The 27,781-nt window shown below is 26.8% G+C and overlaps 1 protein-coding gene across 3 annotated transcripts in view; it reads right to left on the reverse strand.

Annotated features, from left to right (window-relative positions):
- Nucleotides 1-7,281: 7,281 nt before the first annotated feature.
- The window catches only part of LOC113559799 (probable phosphorylase b kinase regulatory subunit beta), a 40,286-nt gene continuing 19,786 nt past the window's right edge, over nucleotides 7,282-27,781 (reverse strand). For 2 of the 3 annotated variants that reach the window (XM_026965557.1, XM_026965559.1), the window contains exons 6-21: nucleotides 27,279-27,476; nucleotides 27,052-27,190; nucleotides 25,795-26,057; nucleotides 25,584-25,598; nucleotides 21,055-21,201; nucleotides 20,885-20,968; nucleotides 20,639-20,826; nucleotides 19,827-19,942; nucleotides 19,613-19,758; nucleotides 18,652-18,784; nucleotides 16,614-16,756; nucleotides 16,294-16,496; nucleotides 14,531-14,668; nucleotides 11,400-11,640; nucleotides 7,976-8,080; nucleotides 7,282-7,620 (exon numbers count right to left, since the gene is read on the reverse strand). In XM_026965557.1, the coding sequence (XP_026821358.1) occupies nucleotides 7,438-7,620; nucleotides 7,976-8,080; nucleotides 11,400-11,640; nucleotides 14,531-14,668; nucleotides 16,294-16,496; nucleotides 16,614-16,756; nucleotides 18,652-18,784; nucleotides 19,613-19,758; nucleotides 19,827-19,942; nucleotides 20,639-20,826; nucleotides 20,885-20,968; nucleotides 21,055-21,201; nucleotides 25,584-25,598; nucleotides 25,795-26,057; nucleotides 27,052-27,190; nucleotides 27,279-27,476 (2,442 nt within the window). In that variant the 3' untranslated portion in view covers nucleotides 7,282-7,437. The remainder of the gene's footprint in view (nucleotides 7,621-7,975; nucleotides 8,081-11,399; nucleotides 11,641-14,530; nucleotides 14,669-16,293; nucleotides 16,497-16,613; nucleotides 16,757-18,651; nucleotides 18,785-19,612; nucleotides 19,759-19,826; nucleotides 19,943-20,638; nucleotides 20,827-20,884; nucleotides 20,969-21,054; nucleotides 21,202-25,583; nucleotides 25,599-25,794; nucleotides 26,058-27,051; nucleotides 27,191-27,278; nucleotides 27,477-27,781) is intronic. The other variant, XM_026965558.1, reaches the window with a different exon arrangement.

Below are 27,781 nucleotides of genomic sequence, written 5' to 3' on the forward strand. Positions count from 1 at the left end.
TCGAGCATTATTTTAAAAATTATTTTTAAGGCAAACTCATTTTTTATTTTTCCTACTTTAAAAATAATTCATTATACTTAATTTTATAAATTCACCGAAGTCAACTAAATAGGCAAGGACAATAAGCCGATTGCGAACTTCTTAAACAAACGAACAACGATAAACAATGAAGAAAATCGATTACGAACTGTGCTCAATTACGTTCAACAGAGTCACAAGAGCAACATGTAGCAAGACTTGAAATAGTCCGTTTACAAAACGCTCGATTTCGACGAAGAATTTGTGTTGATTTGTAGCTTTGCGCATTTTAGTATGTTGTCAATAACGGTTACAGTCTGCATCCAAGCGTAGTTATTGGAAAAATGATTAGCGTGTGTAGACATTGTGATGCATAATAATTTAAGATCAAAAAACCAGAAATGCGCTGAGCAAATGCGAATAGTAAATTTAAGTTGAAAGTTTTAAATCCACCGCCTAAACTCTAGCAATTTCATGGTTTTTTTTCTGGGAACTCAATCGATGAAAAGCACTTTTTGCAAAATATTAGCAAATACAATTTTGCATTTCAAATGACATCTTTTAGAGCCAACAAAGTCTTTCATGACCAATACATGCCAACTTTCAAAATGTAAGCATATGTTTCTGGCAATAAACACAAAGTTTTACAAATTTATCTACTTTATGGACGACGTAGATGGACAAGTCGTATGTCCGTGATGTGATACAATTCTAAGTACAAAACGACATATTATTTTAATATCAATAAGTTAACACATTGTTTTCAATTAGCACAACGCATTGATAAAATAATTGTCCAATAAACTTCTATTGACAATTCATCTGCGGATGATTATGGAATAAAAATACGAGCTGATAAAATGCTATTTGGACACCATTCCGGACGTATTATTATAAATGCATAAAATAAACTTCCCTTAGTCAGGGGCGCGATTCTGGGTAATTTAGCATGGTTTATAATATTATAATGAAATATAGCAATAGCAAAACGTTGCCGGGTCAGAAAGTTGATTATAAATCATAAATTCGACACGGGCGCCAGCCTGTACACCTAGGTTCTGTTGTGAACGATTTTGGCTTTGGATTTTTTTTGTCGTAGGTATATGCTTTTAATCATCCCGTGGAAGGGAGATTTGCAAGACTCGTGCGGAATATTTTATGAATCTATTCAAATCGTACATTTCGGAATTGAAGCACGTCTCGTGACCGAATAATTATTTAATTAAAAATTCATACGATTTTATGTTGACAACCGTAAACCGTTTAATATTAAAACGTTGCTTGATAAACCTTAAAAACGTTCTTCCGTCAATCTATCGGTCATAAATTAATATTATAATCTATAAAAATGTATATTTTTATACAGCGAACTGTGGCTAAGCACCAAACAATACCGCTTTATGTTATTTTATTGTTATTATATCATCATCAGTCGTCCGGAGCGCCGATTAACGTATTATATACGTATACCCATTTGTATTCCCCGCGTACCGTAATTACAGTAGAATTTATTACAATATAAAATTTTAATCCAATCCACATAACTGCAATTTACCGAGGGGAGTAAATAGACGTACCAGTCAATATAACTTATATACCTAATGCAGTAAACCCAAAATACCGTAGTATAATTAATACATTAATTCAGTATACTATAAATTATAGTCATATAATTAGCACGTGGTGCGTGTAACTAGACATTCCCAAAAATAAGGAAATTAAAGGGTAAAAGAAACATAACATGTTTTTCGCGTTTTATGCTGAACAGTAAATTTTACGTCAACAGCAGATTTCTTAAATATGCTTTCTATTTTTAACATCACGTTACCATACAGCAATGGTAAGACTCGTATAAATACGAGTCAAGTACCAAACACTGATCAGAAGGTAGTCACAGTTTTAGGCTGACTTTTTGCCTCATATGTATGACTATAGCTCGTTGTGTATACTGTATCAGCCACATCGCCGCGAGTGCATAGTCATTCCCAGTCTTAATAATGAACTTGTATAATATCAGTACGCTGTATTAATTTGTTTTATTGTCTCATGAGGAATAAATTATTTATTATTGTTTATGTTTTAAAACAAAAGTTTTCTGTTTATTAACAACCTAACTTTCAAACAACCACCTCAAGCTAACCAGAGACATGCGACGTCATAAAATAATTAACGCAATAACGTTGGCAGTGTTCTTCAATCGAATGAAATAAATTGTTTAAAATTTTGAGAACTACCGATGAACCACTTTTTCAGTCCAACAAGAGGTGTTAGCTCAGTTACAATCGTATCTGGTACCAAGAAGGACACACCAAGCAGAAACGCGGTTCATGGGACACCATCCGAGGATCAGATATACAAGTTCAGAAAAGGGCCAGCTCTCGGGCACAGTCTTCCAAACCTCTTAAACAGAAATCTTATTTTTGAAAATGTCCAATAAAATGTCCCGTCAATACGTTAATATAGAAATCGGTACCCGTATATACAAATTAAGTGTACTACGAACGTTTGCTAAACTGTTGTTTAATCGGTGGTAATGCTATTGCTAAAGTAAGTATAACGTGAAAGCTTGTCTTGTAAACATAAATATGTGATTTTTTTTTGGCAAACATCGCAATTTTTAATATATTTTTTAACGTCCTTTTTAAAAATGTTTCTAATTATAATTGATTTGTAAGCGCTTTACTATGTGTGACACTCCGGAGTGTCCTCCTAGTGGTGTGTTATGGTATCCATAAAGTATGCGCTTTCTCCTCATTAGATCAACTTTGTTCAGTGTAAATTGTTACTATTGTATATCGGTATCTTTAAATACATATCTAAACATTGTCCTTATATGCTTAAAATTCGTGAGCTTAGTTAACCTTTCAAAGCGGATAATGGAAAAAGTTTTGATTCATTAGTTTCACAAAATGTTTTTATTTCGTTAATTGTTTTAAACAATTGTTCAGTTGTAAGCTCGTTTAAGTCTTTCAATTTATATAATATGATTAATTTATCATTATTATTGATTAATATAAAGTTCTTTCCGTCCGTGAACTGAATCTGGGTTGTAATTTCGTGTTTTGAAATGACCTCGAGTCGTTTTAAGATCGTCCGATATCGGTAATATTATATTTTCCGTTATATTAGCATTTCGTATGCTTTTTTCCATTTCGACAATTTTCGAATTCAATATAGGCTTTTCGATTTTATGTTGTATAAATATAATTGGTATTTTTGTTGTTCATTACCATCGATAATTACATTTATTTTCGATGAGCAGTCTGCGTTCAAATTTAATAAACTGGCGCTTTAAATAATCTCGTAATGGTACTCCTCGAGTTACAATCGCCATCTCATTAATTATGACGATGCGTCTTTAATATTAAATAAATATATAAGAGACTTATGATCGGTAATTATTTTGAATTTTTAACCATATATAGATGTGGTCTGAATTACTGTCCGTGTAACTGTCCATACTATGGCTAAAAGTTCTTTTTGAATAACGCTGTAGTTAGTTTTGGCTTTGATTAATTATTAACGTACGACTGGCGTATGCAATTGGTCTGTCGGCGGCAATTTCGCATTTCAATAGTACGACGTGGATAGTATATTGACTGGCGTCAGTTGTCAAATTTAAATTTCCTTTACTCTAAATATTAATAATGGTAGATTTTTGAATACGCATTTTAACTCTTCGAATACATGTTCGCACATATCGGTACACACGTATGGCACGTCTTTTTCAAAAAACTTGTTTGTGATGGTTTCTCAGTTTTGGCGAAATTCACAAAACTTCGATAGCAATTAAGCAATTCTAAAAATTATTTTATCTCTTTGTTGTTTTTTAATTTCCAGTATTTCTAAAAACATTTTATTTTATTTGGGTTTGGTAAAACTCTGGTTCCGTTAATAATGTGCAGTATAATACTTCTTAACGTATAAATGCGCACTTGTTTGGTTCACATTTTAAATTATGTAATCATAATTTATTATAATCTTTAGTTAACTTATCACCGTGATCCGTTAAAGTTATCCGTGTACTGTCGTCGAGATATGCTTTATATAATATCTCCTCACAACCACCTCAAGCTAACTAGGGACGTACGTCATAAAATAATTAACGTGGTAACGATCGCAGTGTTCTTCACAGCGATCACTACACAAGTTTGACTATATGCCTCCTAATCGGTGCAAGTATTATATGAGCTTTGAAATTGGGATTACATTAAAAAATTTGATTTTTCCATTAGTAAATTAAAAAGATGCAAAGGTAGACCAGATGAACGTTGTTAGGGACAATCTTCGTGTGTACTAAACATTAAACATGAGGAAGATGGATTAAATATAGTGTACTTAAATACATTTATGTTTAAGTTAGTAAATTTAACTAACCTTATTTTTCCTAGAACAAAAACTAATAAACAGTTAACGGTTATTAATTAAATTATGTTAATTCAAATGATGATGTAAACACACTACTAGTCAAAAGCTTACAAAGCGCAAGGCCAGGACACATACACCCAAATAGTTTAATTAGCACTAAAGCTCTGTTAGAACAATTTAAAAACATTTAATTAATTCTACCTAGTGGGATCAATATGCCATTGGAAGTGGAATGCAGCAATCTTTACAATTTAATTAGAATATTAGATAATTTATCAAATTTGACAGTACCTATATTATAATAATAATAGCATTGTATTTATTCTAAAAAATTAAATATTTAACTATATGTACTGAATTATTTACCCTAATACCCTTGAACCACTTTTAAATTAATACTCGTGTGTCATAATATAAATAATATAAATACTGTATACACCAACTTACCATCAGAATTACTGTTCGTTCTTATCGATCAGCATGTTAATTATTTCAGGTAACTCAATAAATAATTTTGATTTTTTACATGATAACTTAACCAGGTTACAATCACTGATTTAGCATTGTAAACGGTTCCTATTTAATGTTGAGATAAACATATTATGTTGTCGTGTATTTTTATTTTCTTTGCATAATTGTAAAACTGTTTTGAACTCAGACTTATGAGTGTATAATTATTAATAAATATAAATAAAAAAATGTGGAAATTATAATGTAAATATAAAACGTCATTTGTTATATTAAAGTACCTATACTATACTATTTATGAAACTAAAATTATACACCATACCTTAAAGCACTTCGTCGGTTTCGATGTTTCGTATAACTATAATCGGGTTTTTATTTTTTGTCAAAAGTGATGACTGATATTGACTTTATATACAAAGTGATTACGTATCACAATTATCTAACATAACATATAAATATAATCACTAATTTGAATGTAAAATTGTTGTCATATCAGGTTAGGTATAATGGTACCCATGATATAATGTGTATAATATATTATTTTTATTTTTAATTTTTGCGTCCAAATTAGCTCACATCTAAATGTATAGCGGAGTTGAAATGTCGCATACGTCCAATATTTATTCGTCTAAAATGACCATGTTCATTTGACGCACGTCAAAATTACGTATATCATATATCCATACCAAATAGGCTTTTTATTTTATTCTGCTATTTATTGAACTAAAAAATATACAAATGCTATAACTTCCGAAACATACTAATAATATTGATAAAATGTATGGTCTAGGCTCTAGAGCAGAGATGGGCAACTGGTGAGCCACGTACCATTTTTAACTGACCCGGTGGTTCGTGCTACATTTAAAATTACTTTATAAAAATAAAAAATATTGGGATTTTTCTGTATTTTATTTTATTATAATATTTATAAAACCGATAGCGACATGATACTTATTGAGAACGTAGATATGAATTCATCTTTTTTTTCTTTTGCTTTCTATATTCTCTGACCCGCTAGATTTTCACTTTCAAAACATTGACCTCCTAGTAGCACTTACTTAGCATTGAGTTGCCCATCCCTGCTCTAAAGTATATTTTGTGAATAGTGAATAATGACCTTATTATTTAAATATTTTAATACATATTAGTTTTAATAGTTTTATTAAAACATTACTATTTATATTTAATAATTTATTATATTACAATTCACAAATAAACAACATTGATTTAATTTTTTTTTTAACTTGAGTGAAATATTATTGATTTTAATTACTTTTTACTGTCTGATTTAATTATTTAATAAAAAAACCACAGCCGATTATATCAGTTTTTTAATTTAAATTTATTGAATTTGAAAAAAGCGTTTAATATTATATTAAAATTAAGACTAAAAGTGTTAGAATATATTTTTATAAACTCTGTATTTTCCAATCGTATTATAGAAGGCACCCAGTACTGCAATAACATAATAATAAAACTAGTAATAGAGCTAATAGGACTATAAAAAGCAGTAGCCAGATCGGTACACCCAAGGGTATACAATTTTTTTAACAAATTTAATCTTGAAGTATTACTAAAGCTTCTTTCTATCTCATGATTACGCCTTGTTATTTATTTTTACAACACATTTGATTATTGTATATAAAAAAGAAATTGTAAATTTTAATACTAAAAATAAGTTTTAAACTTTTAACTTACCTTAGTTACAATAGTTGATAATTAATTACTAATAATTAAAAACAATAACTTAAATAGTTATAAGTTATCACCTTTAAAATATAAGATTTTTCAGTCAATTTTAGAAAATATATTAGGTTAAAATAAGAATTTTAGACATAAATTGTGTCAATAATCGTGATTTTAATTAAACATTAATTTAATATAATATTTTAAAAGTATACAATATACAATCATTGTTTGATTCAAATTGATGGTTGGTACGAATTTATTTTAAGTCAATAAATATTTTTATTTTTATTAATTTTAATAATTGAGTAATAATTAATACGCTATCTTATTGTAGCTTATTATAGAATAGATGCCACATCACACACTTTTTAAGGGGTTTAGTATAGGCAATATTAATGAATTTTTAATTTAAATATCTATTATTTTCAGTAATTTACAAATTATTTCTATAGAAAACTTCTTCTAAAAAAATTCGTAGCACTGATATTCAACAACGTTCTTTTTTTTTAACAGAGAACAATTACTTTAACTATGACTTTTATTTTCCGAGTGGCGAGTGATTCTATTCCACTAGTAATAGTTTTTAACAAATTAATAATTATGGAAAATACTTACCCACCTTTGAATGTACTGTATTGCAAAAATAAAAGAAATGGAGATAAGAAGAAAACCAAAAATCAAAAAGAGATCGCACTTTTTCAACATCAAACTATAATTAATAATAATAATATAATATACAGTATGCGATATTCCTGTCATTTTGTGAGTTTCGTCCCGATTTGTGTAAGACAAAATAACGGCAAGTTTTCTCTCTTGTCATTCAACAACACAAGCTGGTTCGATGGTTATCAGCGGTTCGTAAATATGACTAGCACGAGACTGGGTGGTTGCGTCTCACGACACTGTGCATTTATCATCGTTTCCATCATCGTCTTCGTCTATGTCGACGGCAGACGTTTCCAACTGGCCGCCGGTCAGTATATTGTTCACCACGGCCCTGGCAAAGTACCCGGCGGTGATCGAGTACTTGGACGAAATGAACGCGTCCAGATTGTCGCTGCGCGTCATTTGATTGTCCTGGGGCAAGAAAATACGAATAAACTATATCAGTGCCGTAGTCAAACGTTTGTTTTGGAGAGTGGAGCCATCACTGGGATTCATAGATGAAGTTTGCTGTTAGTTTTATTTTTAAGAACACTGAAATTTTCTGTATTTTTAAAAAGCTCAATTAACTATTTGGTACCTATAATTAGTATAAGGTCCATGAATTTAATATATACCTATCTATCAAGATTATATAATCGCAACAAATATAAACAATAGATTTTTAGGATAAAGGCATATAATATTCCCCCAGTGATCACCTGTGGATTCTGCACCGACCCAATGTTTGTTATTGTCATTAATTATTTAAAAAAAAAACCATCTTCACCTTGCAAAACATCCTGTTAGCTTCGATGACTAAGTTGTCTAGGTTCAACTCCTTAAGTGTGAGTTCCGGGTTCCGAATGAGTATCGTGGAAACTATGCACAGCAACTAAAACACATAACATTATTATATTAATGCAATACGCAACAGTTTTAAGCAGGGGATATAAGCAGTGTCCCGCAAAACATCTATAGGGATTAGAAAGGTTTTGTAAAATCTACATTATAAGTTTACTGTTATTTTTCACGATATCGCTTTTTTCATCAAACGTAATAACGAAAGTAACTTGTTTACACGTTTCTGATATTGAAGTTTTCGTAGGCTGTTTCTTTTTTTTTATTTGCTCTGTTTAAAAATTTAAAAGCATGAATAAATCGAAAGATTGGGCACCGACCCAAATTTATTTCTCTAATACTTCATGAGAGATGCTCTCCAACAAACTGAGAAAAAATAGTTGACCTATTTAATTTTCTTATATTTTCCAATATCACATATTGAGTAATAATAATAATATAATAATAACTATTCCTAATTCTATGAATATTATAAAGAAATATACTATTAAAATAAAAAAATTATTTTAAATTTAATAATTTTTTTTATATTTTTTTTAACAATTTTTTGTAATTTTGAGAAATTTCGTTAAAATTCAGACTTTGAATACATACAAAAAAAAATTGTGCTTTTGAAAAAATGTATTTAATATTTTTATACAGGTATAAAAAAATCTTATGTGGGATCTAGTATTAAATATTTACGAAGTTTGACCCAATGATTAATTTTATTCAATAATTATAGAATATAAACTAAAAAAAAAATGAAAATTTGGTATAATAAATTGGTCAAACAAAGTTATAACTTTTTAAAAATTATATTAAAAATAATTAAAATGATAATTTATACATTCGGTGAAAATTTCAAATTTTTACTGTTATTTTTTTTTTTTTTTTGGAAATACAATAAAATATTAAAAATGGTTTTATGAGAAATAATAATTTTATAGATTATATCCAAATTCCCTAAACATTTAAAGTTCAAATGGTCATAAAAAATTAATTAGAATTTCCGGATTTTTTTTTCTTTATATAGCTCGAAACACTTTTTAAGAACCTCAAATTAAATTTTCAAATTTTAGGTATAAAAACTATATTTTTTATGAATTCTAAAATAAAAATAATTAAAATTTTTATAATTGAGAAATTAACTTGCCATTTTTTAGTTTATCTGGTCTAAAGTAAAAAGTAGATCTAATTTGCTATCCAAGACCATCACCTTCAAAGTTTTAAATTAAAACATTGTACAACTACTTTTGTGTACATATACATAAAAAAAAAAACACAAATCATTATAAAGATCACTCCGCTCAGAATCTAAAAACTAAAAAAATGAATAATTTTTCAGTATTTAAAATTTATTTAAAATATTTTGAAAATTATAAAATATATAATAAATTCAACATAAAAATTTAGTAAATATTTCAAATACCTACGGTAACGGTTATTTATTGATTTGTTTTTGAGTTACATAAAAAAAACCAAAACAATTTTTTTTAATACTGATTAGTGATTTTACGTAATAATTACCGTTTTCACTGATTATTTTGAAAAGTCCTGTGAATTTTTTGTTTTTACATTTTTGAAGTACAAACTATATTCAATTTTCCATTATCCTCAATATTGAAATCCAATGCATATGTTTAACTAATTATCGTGTATACATAATACATAAACAAAAAACAACACACACACACATTTTGTAAAAACAATATATGCATCGCTCCACTCAAAATATCAAATTATATACGAGTTACTTACCTACTTTAATTAATTATGTATAATATAGTTTTAAGTCGAAAGGAAAATAACCCAACAATATACGTTCGTATAGTTGTTCGCAATAATGAATAGATTTTTTATCACAATTTATACGAATGTAAATTTAGGTATTCTTTTTTCTATCTTTCTCCTTTTTTATTATATTTCCAACAGTATTATTTCAAATTGAATTTTTAAATCGAAGCTACGATGTCACGTTAATACAAATTACCGGGAAATTGCAACTTCCTTTCGTCTGATTCCTTCATATATCCTCCTCCACTCTTCCGTTCCATTCACTCCCGTCATAATACAGAAAACTATATAAGAAAACATGAAGACATATCTGCAAAAGTATAAAAGTCGAGCCCGCTGGCAACACGTCAAGGCGGCTACCGCTAATGACTGTTTAGAAAACAGACCAGACCTGTCATCGGCACGCTACTTGGTAAAGAAACAGTTTGATTTACCGTGTACCTAACACACGCAAACGGGATAAACCGTTTGAACTACGCGTCACGTGCTCCTCCACCGACGCGCGACGCCACCATGTCTATACTATACTCGTACACACACCAAGTGTATTTCAGGCACACGGAAATCAAATTAATATAATATTATCAATCATAATACTAGTATATACAAGCTCAATAATAATTGTATGTAAACCTTTAATAACCGAAGATGGGAAAGTGTATTATAATCTACAGTAAGTTATATTTTAACCAAATAAACCATAAAATTTACTTAAAAGTAAGTTTTTAATTTCATAAATGTAATATACTTAATTTTTAAGTACATAAATATATTTGAAACATAATGGTAATTTATAAATATGATAACGGTGTCGTAAGCGATCTACTATATATTTTATGATCTACGTATATAGGATATAGCTAGTGTTGACGTATTGTAATCAAACTAAAAAAATACGTACAAATTTGAAATTATTGAAATTAACTTTCTTAGATATTAATTTTTGAAAAAGCAATTACATACAATATTATTATTAAAAACAACACAAAATAATATGAACAAATAAATTACAAATGTCATATTGTTTTTGTATACAAATTGAATTATTATTATTCTATATTAATTAATCACAAAAGATTGATTTCGTGTAATTTATAAAAAAAATTGATAGTTCAATCATCCAATGATTTCACGAATTTCGACCATTAACCTTGCAACCACTTTTTAAGCAAAGAGGAAACTTCATTTAAACGTATAGAACATTTTTCTTTCTTAATTCATTATAAATATTCGATGTGTACGAAATATTCTATTGTGTATTGGCTTCAGTTTATGTGTTTATAAATATGGTCCTTATCGTTGGAGGTTAGCTTAACGAATTGTAGATCATACTAATATGATAGATCGCTTACGACACCGTTACCAAAAATTCAAAATAATAAAAAAATAAAGTATTCTTAGTAATAAAAAGTAATGGAAATTAAAATCAATGAATATCGATTAAATAATTGTAAATATTATTTTGCGCGTGTAAAATAAAAACAACATATTATTTATTAAAATAATTTAAAATACTTAGTTTGAGTTTATATATATAGACATAGCTAATAGATTATTATTATTATCGTAATTATTACCTCAACAATGAGTTGTCTATACTCAGGCTTTTCGAGTTGGTTCAACATGCTCTCAACGTACAGCGCGAATTGAAGCTCTGAGTGCGTCATGTTGTTGATGGTGGGCTGCTGCGGCATTATTTGGTTCCGGAACCGAATACCTTTGGGTGTACGTCTTAAGATGTCCCATACTTGGTTGTAGAATCGATTGGGCACCCGGCACAAGCAACCCTCGAGTTTTCGCTTTTGCAGCATATTGATTCTGCGATCGACAATTGATACGAAATGTATTTAGTTAATTTGTTATTATTTATAAAGCAAAAAAAAAAAATTAAGCTAGTGAGTACCATTATGCTGTACATTAGGTGTTAAGACTTAGAAAGGGCAATATTTATGAATGTGTTAAATTTGAATTCAATGATTTATCAATGTATAATATACATTGTATATGAAAAACGATTCTGAGCAGAGACAGTCTGTCAGCCTATAATATCACTAAGTATATTTCTTAATATATATTTTTTGATATAGCTATTAAAGTAATTTATTTTACTTTTAATATTACGATACTGATTAATTTAATTTTTTGCGAAAACCATGCAATTGTTATTATTTATTGTTATTAACTTTTAATTTAATAATACCTTATACAGTAAATGATTATGGTATATAAATAGATAATATATGTTAGAATTATAACAAAATAGTGAATATTATATTCATCAACATGAATATACGTAATTTCGTACAAATCAAAATTACATTTTTATAGTAAATAATTGTGAATGTATATTTTTAAAATTTTTTAGTTCCAGTATGAGTTACATATGAAAAAGATTGTATTACATTTTCACACGCTAGTTATACAAGTTGATTGACATTTAAAGTTCAAACATATAATAAAAAAAAAATTGTGCAATGCATTTTTAATAACCGTATAACAGATACAAGAATAAATTAAGTGTAATCTATTATTTTATTTAAATAACTATAACTCCGCGAATAACTTTTTATTGCTGTTTATGGAAAAAAAAAATCAAAGTACCAATTACATCCAATTTGAAAATCAATACATTTTACTGTCCCTAAAGGCAACAAATAAAAAGGACGTTTGAAATTTTCAAAATTGTTTTAGTATTATCTCGTAAGTAAAAAAGCTTTAAAATGTAATAACATCTTTCTCATAAGTTTTTCTTACAGAAATCTGTAAATATTGAAAATATATATGCTCAATTATTGTACATACATTTGAAGATAAAAAAATAATGATTATTTTTTCCTAATAATTTAAATTAATATTAAGTAAATTTTATTTTCTATATACAATACGATTAACAAAATATTTAGACTAATTTTAAAATATATATTTATACCATATACCTATTTACTCTATCGTTACACATTGGTATTAACATATAACAATAATAATATCCGATATAATATTAGAATAACTATTAAAAAATATATGTTAAATTTTTTTATAAAAATTAATTCAAACAACCATGAAACGAAAAAAACTAATAAAAATAATATATCCTTACTTATAAATAGACACCAACCACAATAATACAATTTCCACTCAAAATCGTTTTTGTAAATAAATGTATTATTAAATTCAAAATTAACATATTCAATACCATGATTTAATTAATGAAGAGGTACAGAAAGAGAAATAATTTGGAACAATATTATAATTACGTTTAAAATAATTGCAGACAATTCGAAGGAAAGAAAAAAAATTATAATTTCAGTGTAAAAAAAAGAACACATTGTGTATTTCTTGCTTAACAGTTTTCTTTGATATTTTTAATTAAAAAAAATAAATGCAATAGAAACTGTGAATTCATTTTTAAATTAGGTACTTTTGATAACTTTTAAAAGATAATGCCTTACATAGCAATTTTGATAGATATTTTTTAGTTTTTAGTTAATCAACTAAAAATATCTCCGTAATAATTAATTAAAATGTATAACTTGTAAAAAAAAGACAATAGATTGTCTATAGTATATATACAGTAGAACAACGATTATTCGAACGTCTATACATAAGTAAATTTATGTATCCGCATGTTCCATAATTATTGCAGCCGATATACATACATTATTGTCATAATTTATAATTAGTACATTACATACATATAATATGTAACCTTTAATTGTTGTATTGTATATTGGATACGTAAAAAACTTAAATTAAGAAAACAATTATAAAATAAATGACCAAATTTAGCAAAAGTCTTACATAATCAGTAAATATTAGTAATTCAATAAAAATTGTGTATATTAACATAAGAAAGTAATACAATTCTAAAAAATCTAGCGAAAAAAAACAATTGTTTTTATAACTTTTATTTTCAATTACATTTTATTACGGATTATGTTTTAGATCTTTCCATTAATAATTGTTATTTCCAAGTCCAACAAACCAAAAAATGTTATTATCTCTTATGACCCATAGCTTACTAGCAATTCTCGCTAAGTTATTCAAAAAAATCATAAGATTAATACTTCAAACCTACAACATAATTCTAAATTCCCGATTTGGTTTCAGATCTAATCATACGAATGTACATCAAATTCACAGACAACGGTCTGTAATACCTACATAATAATTTTACTCCAAAATATACATTCTCAACTTTATACTTTAAGCTGATTAGTATTTATATTATAAAATGTATTAAAGAATTCAAACGACTATGGAACTAATGAAAAAAATAAAAAATATCTATAAAAAATAATGAATAATAATGATTATTAAATTAGATATTTGTCCACATAATAATTTGTACAACGCAATTCAAAAAAGTACAAAAATGTATAATGGTTTGATTTCATAATAAAACTTAGATAAACACAACAAATTAATAATACATAAAGACAATGAGAAATATCTCTAAAAGTTTTCATTATGCCTAAGAGTACAACAACTATACAATAAAAATACGTATAAGTTAAATTAAATTTGTTTTTTTATAAATATCATTTATTTTATAATAGCTTTAGATAATATCGTCCTTTTAATATATTTCTACTGAAGTATTTAAAGCGTTTAAATACATTTACCTAAGCATTTTAAAAATCAACTACATTAAATCGCTAGATAATAAAGTGTGCGCAACCTAACTGTTAATGTATGTTTGTGTACTTACTGCTCTCTTTGTCCCCACTCCTTGACTGTGAATATTTTTTGTAATAATTTTCGTATGGCATATGGACTCAAGTTTTCGACTAATAATTGTTTTTCTAGGCCAGAATTTAATTGCAATGTCATAGCTTCCATTACCCATCTATAAACAAAAGCGTATTAATAATAAATATAATAGTTAGAATAATGTATAAAATAAATGTTCATTTTTTCGATTAAATATTAGTTATGAATAACTTCGAAGGATAATCATTTTAGCAAACACTAGTAAATTATATTCACCAAAATAAGAAACTGCAATGATCGATAAAAAACTCAATTAAAACCTGAAAGTTCAATAATATTAGGTTAAATATTCATCATACATTTGAAACATTCAAAATAAAAATGCTGTAGGTACGCTTAATATTTAACAAAATTGTTTTCTCTATGTAACTCTATAAAATATTATAATACCCATTTTTTTTGTTTCAATATGACTATTAAGTAAATACTGTTATAGTTACTTATGTATTATGCTCGAACGTTATAATGAAAGAACAAAAAAATTTTCTGATAAACAAAAGAATATACTGAGACTTCCAGAACTCTCAAAGAAGCTTTTTCACTTTTTCAGACTAGTTAAAAACATCAATAGACATTTAAGTGGTAGAACAGAATTTTCAAAGGCAGTAATTGTCATAGAAATTAAAAAACTAGTTCAACAAAAGTGTTAAATGAAAAGAAATTGGCAACGAACGTATAACACCCAGTGGATAATATCAAATAGAACTGAATCACTGTATCATCGTGATAAGATAAAGGAAACAAAAAAAACGAAACATTCAAATCGTATCGAGTGACTTATCTGAAACAATACTGATTATTTGCTTAGAAAAGTTAAAAGATACATAAATAGACCTCAAATTCATGTGCCCCACTCAGTGTCATATAACGAATGGGGGATGAGGGGGATTTTTATTTGGAATATCCTCAATGTTAAAAACCTAAGCATATTTTTGACTAGTTGTAAACAGAAATTAATACTATAATCAATACATTTATCACTCATAGTCTAAAAAAAAATATAATTATATGCTTATACAATATATCGTTAATTTTACCATACTAAATCTGTACAACGTACAATGTGTATATTATATTACACACCAAATACAATATTGTGGACATTAAACTACATAATAATATTTAATACTTTTGTATTTAAAAAATAATCATACTGGTCTTTGTAAAAATTTTAAAGTAAGCATAACAAAATAAGTGTATAGCATTCATATATTATACCTTTTTTGTCTAGTTTTCATTATTTTATATACCTATACCTAAGGTTTTTCTACGAAAGTATAACGTAATACACAAACAATTTATGTGACATAATAATGAAACGATTAACAGCTGTTATATTTGTAATTCGTATACACATTTTATTTTACTAAAAATGCGTTGCATTTTACGGGGTAGTGTAAAGAGGAAATTACTTCACTGATTAGTTGCCATACAATTATTAGAGTCGGAACCGACACGCTCCTTCTCATCCCCATACGAGTAACAACTCTGTCTTAGTCTTTACTAAATGACTTCCTCGCATAGGCGCAACTACTTAGCCCACCCAGTTATTTATGTTACTGTTAATAATCAATATTAGTGGTGTAGGGGAAAATCCCTCACGGGTCACTGATATAAATTTAGCCTACCCAGAAATAGAGCTCTAATTGTGCCTATATACTCCCTCGATACTTTATAATCGTCCAATTAGATACAACTTACCCGACTCTTATTTTCAATATTCCTTTGAACATATCCGGATTGGTGGCTATCAGCCGACCACAGTACAAAATGATTTCCTGTTGTAATACGGCTTGTATGACGTTATACGGTTGTATGGTGGAGTACATTATTGAGTGGATGGCCGCCGGCGTCATTGGCTTATCAAACACCGTTTCCTTTTGATCCACGACCCCGACGGTGAGCTATTACACACAGTGGACATCCCTTTTTTAATATATCAACATTTACCGGCTACGGTTGTTTTAATCGCCGTTTAATATATACATAAATTTATATATATAAGTAATTATGATCTCTACTTGTTTTCCGTTGACTAGAACAGTCGTTATAAATGGACTGATGCTGTCGACCGCGTGACGCAACATACTGCTGCAATATCGTACGGCAATCCAGTAATGCAAACAACCGGCGCTGTGGTACAAATTTGTTAAATGATGTCTAACTGAAAATAGAAAAATTACATATTTCGTCAGAACTACGTTTAAATGGATAGGAAAGGAATGACTTCGATAAAGCTATATGATTATAGTTACATAACAATAAAATACCAGCGTGAACTTATTAGTACGATTCGAAAGTGCTCACTTAATATTATTATTAGTTACTTATATATACATATGAAATAATATTTTCATCAAGAACATCGTTAAGTCATGAACCATGACTGAACCATGACACTTAATACTAAATATTCTGCAATAAATACTAATACATAAAAATAGAAAAAGAACGAAAATTAGAATACCGGTAAAACTTAAAATATACCTACATCAATGTTAAATAATATTATAAAAAAATATATAACTATAGATTATGATTATAGATTCTTATATTATACGCAGCTCACTGCGATCGCTATTATTTAAACTTTTAAACTTATTTATGAATTTTAACTACGTGAAATGCACTTCCTCCCAGTGTCTTTTGAGCATTATCACAAGTAAAATGATACAACTGGTATGCCAGGAGTACAGGTAGTAAAATTGGGTCCCATTAAAAATTAAAAGAAAATATTTTAAACGATATCACGAGACCGGTGATGATAATATATGGAACAAAGTGGTAGATTTTTAAGTTTTGAATAAGCATTAAAAATAAAAAAAATAAAAATACAAAACAGATTAATTTGTTAATGTGTAAAATAAGATTTAATTAGGAATAAATGAGTAATACAGTAAAATTATGTAATGATGATTATAATCATATATAATTAAAAACACTAAAAACGAAAAAAAAATGGGATCTAAAATTTAATATAAACATCATAATAAACCATATTTATTTAGGTGTTAAATTAGAAATTACATCAATATTTTTACTCTTAATGATTTATGAGAAATATGTTTTTAACGTTAATTAAAATGTTATAGAAAATGTCAAAAGTAGAGTTTTTATTTTTAACAATATTATGATAGATACAAAATATATCAACTAGCCACTATAGGTACTTGTTTAGTTTACATTTAATGTAACAACATTGATATACTTATATTCATATTTATAATATTTATAGTTTATACTGAGTTACATTAAATAAATATTCTATTTTTATTATATTAAATTCTTAATTGTATAATATTTCAGTTAAAAATATAGCTAGGTATAATGTATTTTTATATCTGCGGTTAACCATTCTATACGTCTTCACTAAACATAAGAGCTAAGACCAAATATTATATATTGTTTTTATTAAATATTTCTTATGAGGACGTATTACTGTCATTTATCAATACTAAAAACAAATATGCATGGTTGCATAGATTCAAATAATAAAATATTACAAAAGTAATTAATAACAAAAACATCTAAAAAAAAAAAAAATGAAAAATAACAACATTTTGAAGGTTGTTTGATTTTGTCTTTAATTTTTTTCAAAAGTTATGATCATTTGAACATTTTTAATTTTATTTTACACAATATATTAAGCGTTATTAGGTGGTAAATTCCGTTAAAATTATCGTAGCAGGGGTGGACGATGTCCCAATTATTTTTATTAATATAATATAGAACATCAAAAAAAACCTATGCAGCTCTTGAAAATATAGTTCTCTTTAAAATGATTAGATGTTTTTTTTCTAAAATTATTCTAGATACATTTATTTTGAATCTAAGTAAGAATGTTATAATATTTAAAAATTATGAGTGATAACTTTTTGTATAAAGTTAAAAATAAATGTGAGATAACGATAGAGATAACAAACGAAATTCAAATAAAAGGAATCAATTTATAACTCTAATAATCCAACCCATAATTCTTATTTTTGTAACTGATACCCGTAATTCTAAAAACCGTTTCGATTACAAGCCCTACTCAACAGTATATTATCATAACCTCACTTGTATATCCGTTTACTTCTTTTTCGATACCTTCTCTTTTCAACAATAACCCGTACAGCTGAGCTTGCGAAAATAATCCAATTCCGCCATTTATTGTCTGGATAATTTCGTTCGTACTCTTGTGCTGATAGTTCTACAACGACATAAAATCATAGTAAAGTATAATAGGTTTAATTTAATATGTTTAATCACAAATTGTCCAAAAGAAAATATTTTGGAAATATTTGCATCAATAAATTGGCGATTTTGTTTTCATTTATGCATTCATTTATGATTAATAGATAATACGTAATAAAATAATAATTTCAGTTAATCTTAATTGTGTATTAAAACAATTATTTCAAAACGTTACCAAAACCACATAACATAAATTATTTGAGTAAGCTAATAACAAATTATTAAGGAAATACAATAATCAAACTATATGTTAGCTATTTAAATTTCAAAAATAAAATAATAAATGTTACTCCATAACACAATATACATAAATTGATTAATTACATTTTGTCCAAAATTCACATATTTTAACTGTAAATTATAAGTTTAAGATTAATAATATGATTTTCTTTATTAATAATCATAGTGTCATCATAATTATTAAATTGTATATTCAAGGATTTCTAACAGACCTAGTAATATTATACGCATAAGCTTTCAAATTAACTATAGCAACACTTGAATTATTTGTAAACCACATATGTAGTATTTAAAAACTATATATTATCATTTGTATTTTAATTCCAATTAAAAGCTAACAAACTGAATATTATAGAAAATATATTATATTTGTTCGATGTCTATACCGATATGCCAAAAAAATAGCATATATTAAATTGTATAACCAAATTATTATAAAAGGCGAGTAGTAATATACCTGCCGTAAAATTGGATATATTATTTTTAAATTTTAAAAACGTAATATAAGATAAAAATTTACCAACTAAAATATAAAATAATTTACCTGCATGTTGATAATATCTTCCGTATAAACCGAAGCTTTGGGTACATCTGTCAAACTCTGATAACCACTATAATCGTACTCCAATTGTTTGAAAGGTTGAAATTCGAAATCATGTGCACCGATATTATTCACAAAATCCAAATGTTCTTTAATATATATAACGATACAATATAATTATTAAATATAAAAATATGTTTTAGATAAATTGACATACCCATACACGAAGAAGATAGTAAATTTTGTAATCTTCCAATTCTCACTTTGATGCCGTCGCAATGGCCTTTTTTTAACATTGCGAATAAGTCCAACATCTCTTCAAACTGAGGATCTCTGAATTGTGCGAACAATAATAATTAAGACAAATCATTTTTAAAATTATTCTGATGTCAGTTTAAGGATGTTGAATTTAAACTTTGGTGAGTGCTGGATTGATGAAAATTACGCAATTGCTAAGGGCACCAAATTTTAAAGCTATAATATTTTTTTATTTACATCCTCTTACAATGGAATTCAATTATTTTATAATTTAATTTATATTATTTGATTCAGTTGAAGCTCATAAAATATACAACAATAATATTATTGATAATTTTAGATGAGGCACGTTACAACGTATTCTATTATTATATAGTAAATTAATAAGTATTCAATAAAATAAGACTTAAAAAGCCTCAATAGACTATTTAGGCTCTAAATTCGTTAAATAAAAATATATTTTATCCAAAAAGGATTGTTGTAACGTAAAACAAAATGTAACACTTCTAGTACAATATGAGTGTAGTTATTTTATATATAGCATAGTAATGTTAAACTGTTAACTGATGATAATAAGGTTAAAGATCACAAATCGTTCAGTTTAAATTAAGTTTTCTCGAATCTGTTTGTTTTATTATCAGAACATATCTATCAAATTAATTGACTAATTGATAATTATTAACTGATAAATTTAAATATACTATTCATTATATTTAACCAGTTTATTAATATGACGTGCTAATAATGAATAATGAACATTGCATTATTTACCGCATATGCTCTTCTCGTATTAACAAGCAAATCGTAGGTCTACCGGACAGCCGCCAAAATCTACTGACGAATTTCAATTCAGTTTTAATGTCATCGATCAACAGTGACATGTCTCGATAGAGATAAAACTCGGATACTTCAAATATAAGCGGATAACACAGAACAGTCATTCCGCAAACTCTGTACATCTAAACACATAAATCAATGAGGAAATTGCGACAAAACATCTGACAAACCGAACATTACTTTACTTGTCCCAAGCGCACCAATGGGCCGTAACGGTCTTCCAGTCAATTTTAATTTGTCGTTTATACCCAAATTCGTGTATACCTGTTCAGTATAATATACAAATATGTAAAAAAAAAGTAAAAAAAAAAAAAACAAAACAATTATAGAATGTATAATATGGGTCATACTTTCATCAGCTCAGTGGACGACCAAATCTGGACGGGTTCAACTTCGTGAGGCGTTTGTGTTTGGATGCCGTACGTAGCCATCATCGCTTGCAGTCGCATGGATTCTGCTATGAGAACTACTTGAACCACTAAATCAGTAGCAGTCCCCTGGAAAGTACACATTAAAATCACGAATACAGTCAGTAATTTAATGAATTAACAAATTGATCACAGAAGAAATGTAAGGCGATAGTGTAAAATTATTATGTATTTATATATATAGTTAAAAAGTGAATGCTAGCAATTATATTATATTACAGTTGAATATTATACATATGTGAGTATTAAAAAATAATTTTAAGTTTTTAACCAATAAATTAATAACTTAATTAGTTGTAGGTACGAAATATTGAAGTAACTACGATTTATTCAGTTAATTTAAAAAATAATATGTTTAATAAAAATCATATTTAATAATATCTATAGATAGGGTTAAAATTAAAAATCAATTTAGACATATATACACATATACACACAACAATATATTGAATAGGATGAATGTGAATGTATAACAAAATGGTTAGTTATTATTTTAAACAATTTGGATATTGCACAATCAGTATGTGTGCCCCAAATGGCTATAAAATAATCTAACTATAATCTAACTTGACCAGTACCCACCTTAGCATAAACTTGTGTCCATGAATTAATGAAAATTCTATTAATAATGCAAAATATACTACATTATGTGTACACAGTAGTAGTAATAGTATGTGGTTTTTGTATTACTTTATAATATATATAAACAATTTATTGTGTACAATATAATTTCGTGGACAATTAACCATGTAATACTGCAAAGTTCAACAAAAAAATCGACAACAATTATAAAATTACAACAAATTACTCAGGGTGCTCCACGAATACTTGAAATACAAAATTTTAATGTGAAATTGTAATATCTTACTGACAAGCTATTTTAATCCTATATGAGTTTTATATATAATGAGTTTACGGTAATTAATATATTATGCATACCTATTATTATTACATATTTTATAAGCCTATTAAGTTAATGAATGACATTTCTTATACAATATATGATATATAAGCAATACAATAAAAATTGCTTTTATGTATTTTTCAATAAAACATTTATTAGTTACGGTTTTAATTTCCTTTAACAATTTGTTTTATACAGTAAAAAAAAAAATATGAAATATTGAAAAGATAATATATTATAATTTATTATGTATATCTGCGTACTTTATGTCTAACATATAGTATAAACTAATATACCTATATCTATTTTATACTACAGTGGTCGGCAACCAACAGCCTGCGTGACTGTTCCATAAAGGCATAAGGCCTCAAAAATGACAATTAAATTAAACATTATATATTTTTATCTACATATTGTTTATTTCTATAAATTATAGTTTAATGATAAATAGTATTTTATTTATTGCGTCTCAGTCTTAAATATTTCGTCAAGAGATAAACGATTTTGTGAAAGAAAACGGAGAAAACGCTTTCATACTTAAAAATGAAATTTGAATTTCTGAACTGCCGTTTTTTGTTGATATATAGAAGTATATGAATGAAACTAGTATAAAACTAAAAATTAAAAATCAACTTATTCCTAATATGTTCACAATATTTTCAATTACTTGTCAATCCATTTAATATTGATGTTAACGATGTTCCTGTTAAGCTTCAAATGGAAATAATAGATTTTCAGCCCCAAAATGTTCTTGAAAATGCATTTAAACAACCGTCTTTACGATATTATGCTGAACTTACTCCATCATTTTCAAAAATTAAAAATGTAGCTAGAAAATATTATATATTTGGATCTATTGTATGTTCAGGCCTTTTTTCATATAAAAAATTTAAAATTTAAACAGATCACGCTTAATAAAAGATGACCAACCCAATCATTTAATAAGAACATACATAACTAAATTCTACGTAGAAATAAAAAAAAATAGTCAAAAATATTCAACAGAAAAAATAACATTAAGTGTATTCATCAAGTATTTAAACAGTTGTAATTTCATTATTCTCTAATTTCTAACCGTTAAATTATAACATATTTACATAATAATTTGACAATTTTAAAATAAAGCTAACATTTTTTTAATTTTTGTTTATCACGGCCCGTGAAACTTTTTAAATTTTTGAATGCAGCCACAGAGTTTAAAAAGGTTGCCGATCACTGGCATACACCATAATTAATTTTAATATATTTAAATCATAATAGTTGTACAAACAATTTGCAGTTAATAAAATTGTATATGTAATTTTTTAATGTTATTTTTAAGTCGATGATAAAAATGCAAAGTAAGACAAAATATCATTATTAAATAAATGGATAATTCGTCCATAAATTATTTTGTATTAAATTTATTTTTTATTAAGTAAATATATTGTATTGACTTTTTATAAAAAAATTGATATTGTAAATATGCATATTATAAATATTTGACGTATTCAAATTTAATTGTCAGAAAGTTATTAAATATTTATGATACACCATAACACATATTCATATTATACGAGTATACTCTTACATTAATATATAAACAAGGGGGCAGTGATATTTCACAATATAACATAAATGATAAAATATCACGGCCCACTACGTGTCTACGTAAATAACATGTCAAAAGTTAAATAAATATTTAGTTAAATTAAATTATAATATATTTATATATTTACAATAATGTGCGAAATATTTTACAGCAATAGGTAGTGCAGCAATAGTGGCATAATAGTTGCATAGTACTATAATAGTGCAGCCAGCAGTGAAAAGATAGGAATACAATTCAACCAAAGCGTGTTGATAATACAATAAATTAGGCATGTACACACTTTATTTCAAGTTATTATGTCACTAACTCTTCTTTTCTCATGAAAAAAATTAATAGACCTTTCTTCCTGAAAATTTGTAGAAAAAAGTTTGAATTAGGTTGAACATTTTTCCATCAAATAATATGATCTGTACATGAATATATAAAACATTTAATATTATTTATATAAAGTAAAAATTCTTGAAGTGAGTATGATTAATATATTTCTGAGATATTAAAAATATAAATCTGACACCAAAAGATAATCGACACTTCAATTTTCTTTTTTTCTTTCTCGACTTTATTCCTCGGTATCACATCAAATATCCAGCACAAAAAAAAAATCTTAAGTTTATTCTTCTTGTTAAGCCATCTAAAATTTTAAAATACATATAATGTGACTACGAGAAGTTAATAAAACTAAAACTCATACTGTATATAAAACTCACAAACTTATAGTATTTCCAATTAAATATAACTTGGTAATTATAAAGTTAATTTATAAAAAAAATGTATTAACTCTAACTTTAGTTCAAAATAAATAACATAAATGACTTCTACTTAAAAACGTATTATCTAAGTATCTGAACAATTTTTTATATGTATAACGAAATCTTGAATGAATTAGTCAAACTTTGTTTTTAGGTTAAGAAATTATTAACTAAATTTACTCAAATAAATTTGTGTTTTTCATAATAACCTACAATCTACATTCACTGCTTCACCTTTTCTTCTGCCATAATTTTAAATAATTATTGAGTATTTTCTTACTTAATTGTTTACCTCTTTTCATCATATTCTCAAACTTACGGTGCATATTATATTATTTTTCCCTTATAATGGTAATAAATTATTTTTTCAAAATGCCTCAAACACTTTTGAATAAATATTAAGTATTTAATGTATATTTATATACAATTTGACAATTAAATGTTACTAAGAACTTTTAAATAATAAAACTGTGAACTCAACATTTTTTTAATACCTAGGTATTACTTATTTTTATATCACATATCCTACATACAAATACACGCTAATTATTTACAAATATGAAATTTTGTGGAAGACATTATAATCGAATATATATATATATTGGAGATCAGACAAATGCAATGACGAAAAATATATGTTTAATGAATAATATAAAAATGATTTTAATTTAAACGTCTTACTATCTTACTAATGAATAAAGTATTTAAAAAAAAAAATTGAAAGTTTTAAAGAGTTATTTTGATGAAAATACGTAGGTACAAAATATAAATCAAACAAACTTTCTAATCATTCAAAAACAGTAATGGTCGGTTTTTATTTTTATACATTAGCTTCATATATAATAATAATTATTGCAGCTTCTTTAATATATACTACATTATACATTTATACGCATCTAATTACATATATATTATTAGAGTCTTTACTTTATATTAATTTCAATGACAACATTGTATTATATACAATAAATAATGATTTATATTTAAAAATCATAAATTAAAACGCCTTGTCGGGCTAAAGACACCATTGAATATAAAAATTAACTTCTGAAATTCTATTTACGCCATTGTATTATATATGTTGGTAGCCACGGCAAATTAGAGGATTAGTGTTAGTTTCTAATAAATTCAATAATGATTAGGAAGGTACACAAAGTGCATAAAAATCATCACACCATGCTTTTGTCCAAATGTTGGTTTTACTTACAGAACTGTGCCTTGTCTGGTTCGTTTATGAAAACATGTGAAACAAAATAAATATTATATAATAACTATTGATTAGGTATTGCTCTCGTAATTTTTTTCATAAATAAACTCCATATAATTATGGTGTATAATATTATTATCGAGCATTTTTGTCGTGAAACAAATTGACAGCGTGTATATAATACATAAATTATGTAACTTGTATTTCTCACCTGAAATGCTGAGTAACGTCCGGGCCGTTTGGGCCTGTTGTAGGATGGTAAGTATCGACGAATCGGGTCCAGTTCGTTTATGTGCAATAAGTTGGATGTGAGTAGCTGGGCGATGACGTATAACGCTTGATTCCACAAAAATAGCGGTGGGTCCTGGCCATCCTCGTACTCCGGACCTGCAGACCTCAGTTGACTGCCCGGGTCCGCCCTTTCATATTCTACATTCTCTTTGGTGATATAATAGAACATTGGTATGTAAGGATCTGAAATAGATTTCAGAAGGCGACTATGAAGCAACGAACTTAAATTCCATCGATATGCAAACCTTGTAATGAATTCGTTAATATGTTCAAAGTTCAAAATGCAAGCAAAAATGAATTATATTAATATTTTAAAGTGATTATTTTAAAAATATTAATTATTATTTATTTTTGATTTCATCTTAAGAAAATATAATCTATTTGATATACCTAATTTAATATTTCTATTTAATTAGATATTATGACCTAGTAAAAATATAGTTAAAATACCCAATGACATATTTGGACATCTGCAAGTGGATTACACTTAAATTTTAACGCGACTTTAATAAAAATATAGAGAAAGCTATAGTTAATTTTATAAAAATAAAATTATTTCAAGTTAATTTTAAGAAAATTAAAGTGTTTGGGAAGTTAGTTGAATTTAGTGTTAATGAACTAGTTTATATTAACTTTGCATGGTATACACTCTGTGTGGTATATCATATGTATGTAATTCTTATTGAGTACATAGAACGTAGAAAAACAGGTATAATATATTATCTCCAAAACCCACTAGTCATTTGAGTTTTAAATAGCAGGTATCGTGTGTACTCTATCGATCTATAATTTATTATTAGAATTTAAATAATTTGTATTAGTTTTAATTTATAAATAATAACATGGTAGTATATCATAGTCAAATTAGTTGCTGGAGTTAAAATTTTAATCAACGACAAAACGTGATAAAATTTAACTATATTTTTATCAAAATGTATATTACATTATAATATTGTCATCGGGTTCATGGTGCATAAAATAAGACACGCACATGCACAAGATAATTTATTGAAATATTATCAAATTGGTTTCATTGACACCATTTTTGTTAATTTCAGTGAACTAACTCATTTTTGTTATCGATATACCTAGAGAAGTAATATCATAACCCAATAGATTTTCCATGTACTGAATTCTATTATTAATAATGTATAAAAAATAAAATGTGAACTCGGACCACCGAAACTGTCGATGGTCATGACGTCCTTCAACTGAGTTTTATACTCCTCAACCTGATTTGGTAAGTTTTTGAACACTCCATCGATAATCATGTACAGAAAATATAAAGGCCATTCGTTCTCTATGTTTTCGAAATCCTAAAACATAGATTATATAATATTACTGAACGCAAACGCAGTGTCATCGAATATTTCACTAGTGTGAAACGCGGGTTTATCACAGTACCTTGGTTTCTCCGACGTTGTAGAACTTCCTCTTTTTATCCTCAATGACACATTTATAACCATCCCTCTTAAACCGTTTGAACCCATAGCGGCCTTTGAGTTTTTTCACAATATTAGCCTTGGTATATGACACCAATACGTCTTCATGAGTAGCGAAGCCAGGGTAAGACACGGTTGATATCAACGCTGAATCGACAGCCTAAAAATAAATTATAGGTAATATAAGTATAGGTGGTAATCACTAATCACGATAGAGATAAGCTGATACTAAAACTAATACAAAAAATCAACTGATATTTTAGTAGAACCAGAATGCTGATATAACTTTAATTTTAGTCATTAAATATTTTTACAGATTGAAGATTTTAACTTCGATTAAACTCAACTCTAGTATCAACTATATCGCGATAAATCGGTTTATTTTGAAAATCGATTTTACCTATATTCAATATTTTTAGGGAAACAATAGCTGTACAGACAATATGAGAAATTACTATAAGCTAC

The sequence above is a fragment of the Rhopalosiphum maidis genome, chromosome 3, assembly GCF_003676215.2.
Source record: "Rhopalosiphum maidis isolate BTI-1 chromosome 3, ASM367621v3, whole genome shotgun sequence".
In the NCBI taxonomy this organism is placed as follows: domain Eukaryota; kingdom Metazoa; phylum Arthropoda; class Insecta; order Hemiptera; family Aphididae; genus Rhopalosiphum; species Rhopalosiphum maidis.